The 5602-nt window shown below is 42.4% G+C and overlaps 1 protein-coding gene across 4 annotated transcripts in view; it reads left to right on the top strand.

Moving 5' to 3' along the window:
• LOC102387938 (phosphatidylinositol 3,4,5-trisphosphate 3-phosphatase TPTE2) overlaps nucleotides 1-5602 on the top strand; it is a 41746-nt gene that overhangs the window by 14363 nt on the left and 21781 nt on the right. For all 4 annotated transcript variants that reach the window (XM_006025785.3, XM_025206639.1, XM_025206638.1 and 1 more), the window contains exons 6-7: nucleotides 662-781; nucleotides 3247-3346. In XM_006025785.3, coding sequence (XP_006025847.1) covers nucleotides 662-781; nucleotides 3247-3346 — 220 coding nt within the window. The remainder of the gene's footprint in view (nucleotides 1-661; nucleotides 782-3246; nucleotides 3347-5602) is intronic.

Genomic DNA, 5602 nt, shown 5'->3' with positions numbered 1-5602 from the left:
GTTCTCCCCCCCCCCCCCCCCCCGGACGATCTGCCCATGGCTCTGTCCTGTTCCCTGCCCCTGCCTCGGTCCTGTTCACTGACCTGGCTGGGCAGTGCCCTCTGCCCCTGCCTCGCTCCCTCCCTTACCATGGGGAGCATCAATCTGCCCCTTTTCCTACACAGACTTACCTGCGGGGAGCTGCTCTCCATGCTGCCTAGCTGTAAATCAGTTATCAGATCAGTATCAGCCTATTTTTTTTTTTTTTTTTTAAAGGCCTGGTGAATAATTGGCTATCGGTATCGGCCAAGAAAATCTTTATTGGTGCACCCCTACAAAACGCAGGAAGTGGCATCTGTATACCTGGCTTGCAGTGATAATCCTTTCCCATCTGGAAGGTCTCTAGCAAATCTCTTGACTGGTTAAGCACTCCCCAAAGCTTTGAATCCCTTATGTGAACTGCCCTGGATATCCAAGAGTATAATTACTGTCAGAACCAACTAATGTTGAACAGTATAAGGGTAGTCTCTTTTAAATAAATAAAAACAAAATTGTTAGTTCTTCCAAGAAGAATACATAGTACTGTGATAAAATAAACTGGAATGATTCTTGGCAACATGATATGGCTACTTCCTAGTATTTTTAGGGGAAGCATCTAAAACTTTGCCCTCTTTCTCCCCAGCTTCAGAACCTACTTCAGATCCAAACTGAATATCTTGGATGCCCTCATTGTTGTGGGAACTCTGTTGATTAATATGGTGTATTCTTTCTCTGGCTTCAGTGCAGCAGACAAGATCCCAAGGTAAATGTTTGCTATACTTGAAGTGAGCATTAGAAGGATTTACTGGTCTGGGGAACGACAACCTAACTTGAACATAATTAGAAATGTAATCGAGATTTGCGCTGACTGCATGTGGTGAGGGGACAGTTGGTTCTTAGTTGTGCCTTTGGATTAGGCACTGCACTCTATACAGAAATACTCTCTGCCTCTTATTTGAAAGATTACAATTTAACTAGACAAAAATACTACTTTCCCAACGTTGTGGGAGTAGTAGTAGAGCAAAAAAATATATATATAATGTCATTTGACTTCCATTTCGGGATGAAAGACTTTTGAGGAAAAGGTGAAGGGGCAAATGCAGAGTAAAGTTGAGGCAGAGACTTCTCCAACTCCTTTTCCCTGCCTGTCTCACAAATGGCCAAATAACCCTAGGCAGGGAAAGTTGGACCTAACTAACCCTTGTTCCATGATGAGGCCCTTGCTTAAGCAAATGGGTATTCAAGGGAGCAGCCATCCAGTAAGTGGTGCTGGCTATCAGCAGACATTCTAGCCTGCCAAAAACAGGTGAGTTTACTCCTAAGAATTACCTGAAAGAGTGCATACAGGCAGGTTGGTGAGAAACTTGGGGGGGTTAAGAAGAACAGGGAGATGGACACTAAGTAGAAGGGAGACTAATGTGGGCTGGAGAAGCCTACTGAAACTTCACTGCACCCCAGGGAGGGATGCCCAAGGCTGCCTTCCTATTAATTCAGGTGCCAGGATGGGAGATGAGACTTCTTGAAGGTTCCTAGAAACCTGAACCTTTGCAAGGTGAGTTGAGTCTAAGCTGTCTGGTGCCAAAGTAAAGACTTATCCTTTTTGTTCTTCTAACTGCCTACTGGCTTTCTGGAACAGCCACCTAGCACTCCTAATTGGACTCCTTCCTGCCAAACCCCAATCTTCTGACTATCCCCCACTCCCATTGGCTAAGCCTGGTAAGGTCTAAAATCTGCACAGGAAGCAGAAGCTTGTACTTGAGGCAAAACTTGACTCTTTTTAAGTGTGCATGTTCTGTTCTTTCCCACCTGTGCCGCTTAAACAACTGTAGGTAGTGACTTGGCTACTTACTACATTCAACAATACTAGAACTAGGTAAGATGCAAGGAAATTGGATTGTAGCTTTGAAAAAAGTAAGGTCTCCTTTACACACCTTGTAAGGAACTTTTGTGCATCTCATTCCTACCAGATGATGTAGAGGCTGAGAACCTAAGCAGGCTTAAAGAGGATTGGACAGATCCATGCATGATAGACCTATTGATAGTTTTATTAAAGTTTTTATGGATGCAAGTCCTGAATTAGGACTCCTAGATCTAGAGGCATAACAGGGTGACAGCAACAGTTCTTGCCAGCAGTGGCTCTCTGCCCCTTGCTTCCCCAGTCAGCACCTGGGGCTGCTGTCCTTGGTGTTGTCTTTACCCTCTAGTTAGACTACTAACTTGGCCTCTGAATATTGGAAGATATAAGCGGATCAGTCTGCATAAGCCCTGCATAGATGCTCTGGGAAAGTGTCTGCTCTGTACTAGCATGAAGGAATGCTGGGCTAGAAAGGTGGACCTATGTTCTGGTCCAGGATGACATCTTGTGTTCTTAATTAGTGATATTTAGGAGCTGCTGCTCTAAGTGATATACATAAGGGCCTTTTTGTGAGAAGCTGGAGAAACCAGTTTTGAAGAGCATTTGTTACTTAAGCTTTCCTAAAACCATAGAAATCAGCATCTTTCTTACCACTTCAGAGTTTAATTCTTAACTTGTAAAAACTTCTTCAAGTGTTTAGTTAACCCAAATGGATAAAGGATTAAAGGTGGACTCTAGCACTACTCCACTTCTGGACTTTAGTTGGCAGACAGCCTTTTATAGGAGACAGAGGTAAACATGGTAATCTGATAGCCCCCCTCATGTTCAAAACTAGCATTGAACATAAGTGCAGTGACTCTTTTTGGGGGGGGGAACTATGGGAACAAACCAGATTATTTTGCTTCCTTGCATTTTATTATGGCCTGGTTTAAAGTTGTGGGGGAATTTAGCCAGGCCATAATAAATGCAAGGAAGCAAAATAATCTGGTTTGTTTCCAGAAACAGAAAAACTTCATTTAACAACACATTCTTGAAGTAGTTTTTCCCTCCAAATAAAGTTATGGAGGCTAGATTACCTTGACAACCTTTCCCCACCCCCTGCCAAAACAGAACTCTAGATTTTGGTTTGTAATCTAAACAGGTAATCATTCTAATAAATACCTAGGGTTTGAGGGTTTTTTTGTTTTAAGATTTATATACACAAACTGACTAAACTCATGGAACTTCATCATGCCTGCATGTTTAAATTTGGGGAAGTAGGGGGAGCCTTTTTAAGAATAAAACCCTATTAATATTTCAACTTGAAATAGGACTTGTTCAGGCTTATTCCACTACTAGGCTGACTTTTTTTTTTTTCTTCTCTTTACCGCTAGAATGGTTATCTTCCTTCGAGCTCTGAGAATTATCATTCTGATAAGAATATTTCGCCTAGCCTCTCAAAAGAAACAACTTGAAAAGGTGACCAGGAGGATGGTAAGTTAGCTTAGTAGCATGCTGACAAGCAGTGGTGATGCATTTCTTTGCTTTTATTATCTAAATAGGAAGTGTTGTGAGAAGGGATAAATGAGCTCTTGTTTTCCTGTCTCCTTTGCCTGTCTGTATCTTTGTACTCATGAATCTAGTCGGGCACAGCCAGAGGTGTAAGGAGGCATACAGGCCAGGGGCTGCAGCAACTCCCAGCTGCTAGCATGCTGCTGCCCTGGTCAACCCACCCTAGTTAAGCTACTGGATGTAGCTAGTTTTAAAATAGCATGCTGCGTGCAGACCAGAAGAGTAGCAACAGTATTAGCTGACATCTTCTGGAAAGATGTTTCAGTGATTGGAAGCAAACACACAAATATCTAAGAAATGCTAGGGTACTTCTGAAGATAGACCACTTCAGTGTGTCTCTTTTTGAGAAACTGCCTGTATACCAATGTAGCTGTAGCTTTTTTAATTCCAGAGTTCAACTGAGCAGTGCAATGGTACTGAAGTGGTGCTGGCCAACAGCAACAAGCAGTCATACGTTTCTCTCAAAACAGACTTCCTGCTGTAGTTGCAGAATACAGGAGTTTACAGTTAGAGATTGCTGTCAAATTTTAACTCTGTGATTTTTAAAACTTGTTACCCTGTCTTGTTACAGTTCACCAAGCTTGAAATATTGTCCCCCAAAATTTTTAACATAGGATGAATTTGAAGTGAACATCGAGGAGGGTGTGTTTGCAACTTTTGGGGTTTTTCTTAAACCCCAAACTTCAATGTGCTCTCACCTTGTTTAGAATTTTCTCTATCACTTGTGACAGTGACTCTTCAAGGGAAAGGTTTTGCTATATAAAAAACAAAACTCTAAGTCTTTTCTTAGAAAGAAGGAAGGTATGTTGCCAGCATCTATCACCTTGAGGCTCAAGTATACTTGATTTTGAGAGAACAGAAGTGCAAAACATCACCTTGAATAAAAGAAGGTAGCTAGACTTCCATAACAAATAGAGATAGAAGGGACCTCCAAAAAGGTGACATCTATTCAATGTAGAACTAACTCTGAAGTTGTCTAAAACAGTTTAGAGACCATTAAAATAAGTGTAGGCTTGGTCCCACCAGTTCTACACTTCCTGTTCCAGTATTTAACTCCCTTCCCTACAAAACTTTTTTTTGTTGAGGTTGAACTGCTAACTCTCTATCCCTAGCAGTTTCTACAAGGGAGAAATTTTAAATTTTTTTTTTTGCCATGTTTTTTTATAACTTTTGAAGACGCTTATGAACTTGCCAACTCCTATTCCAGTTATTTTATTCCTAAACCAAAATGGGAAGAAAGGCTGAAGTTATTTGTACATGCACGTTTTTTGTTCTTTATCCTTTTATTGAAATGGGGGGGGGAAATGGAGGTACAAATATTGAAGTTTGAAGTCTAGTCCTATGATTGAAGCTGGCAGGTGTCACAAAGCCAAGGGGTGGGTAGTAGATGCCATAAAGCAGAACTGTCAAACTCGTCTGGCCCTGCAGACTGGATGTGGGGCCAGCCTGAAGACTGGATGAGACCCACAGACCAGCTCCACACTGGAGCCAGTGGACACAGCTGGTCCAGTGTGGGAAGCTCATACAGTGCATATGCTGGAACCTAGTCTGGTGCTTCTTTGTGTGGAGCTAGCTAGCATGGGGCATGCATGAGGTGCCTGTACCAAACTGGTCTTGTTCTGGCTTCATGGGGCCAGTTACCAGCTCCATCTAGAGCCAGTGTACAGTGCTGGTCTAGAAGGGGGTACATGCACCCCCTTCCTGAATGCAGCACATGTACCAGGTCCAAGCCCACATACTAAATGGGGCTGGCACAGTGCATGCAACAATGCCCCTTCACTCCCAAACTTAGACTTCATATTCTTAATCCGTTTGTTTGTTTGTTTGTTTGTTTGTTTGTTTGTTTGTTTGTTTGTTTGTTTGTTTGTTTGTTTGTTTGTTTGTTTGTTTGTTTGTTTGTTTGTTTGTTCTTCAAGTCTTTGTGCAACCTACCCAGACATCAAACACTGCAGCCTTCTCTACGTTTTGTCCCTTATTAGCCTGGCCCTCCCTGTTCTGTTTGTTTGTTTGTTTGTTTGTTTGTTCTTCAAGTCTTTGTGCAACCTACCCAGACATCAAACACTGCAGCCTTCTCTACGTTTTGTCCCTTATTAGCCTGGCCCTCCCTGTTCAGTGATTCATAGATGCTAGGGTCAGAAGGGACCTCAATAGATCATCGAGTCCGACCCCCTGCATAGG

This window comes from Alligator sinensis, unplaced genomic scaffold (genome assembly GCF_000455745.1).
Source record: "Alligator sinensis unplaced genomic scaffold, ASM45574v1 scaffold1031_1, whole genome shotgun sequence".
Taxonomy (NCBI): Eukaryota; Metazoa; Chordata; order Crocodylia; family Alligatoridae; genus Alligator; species Alligator sinensis.
This window is presented reverse-complemented; position numbering and strand designations above follow the sequence as displayed.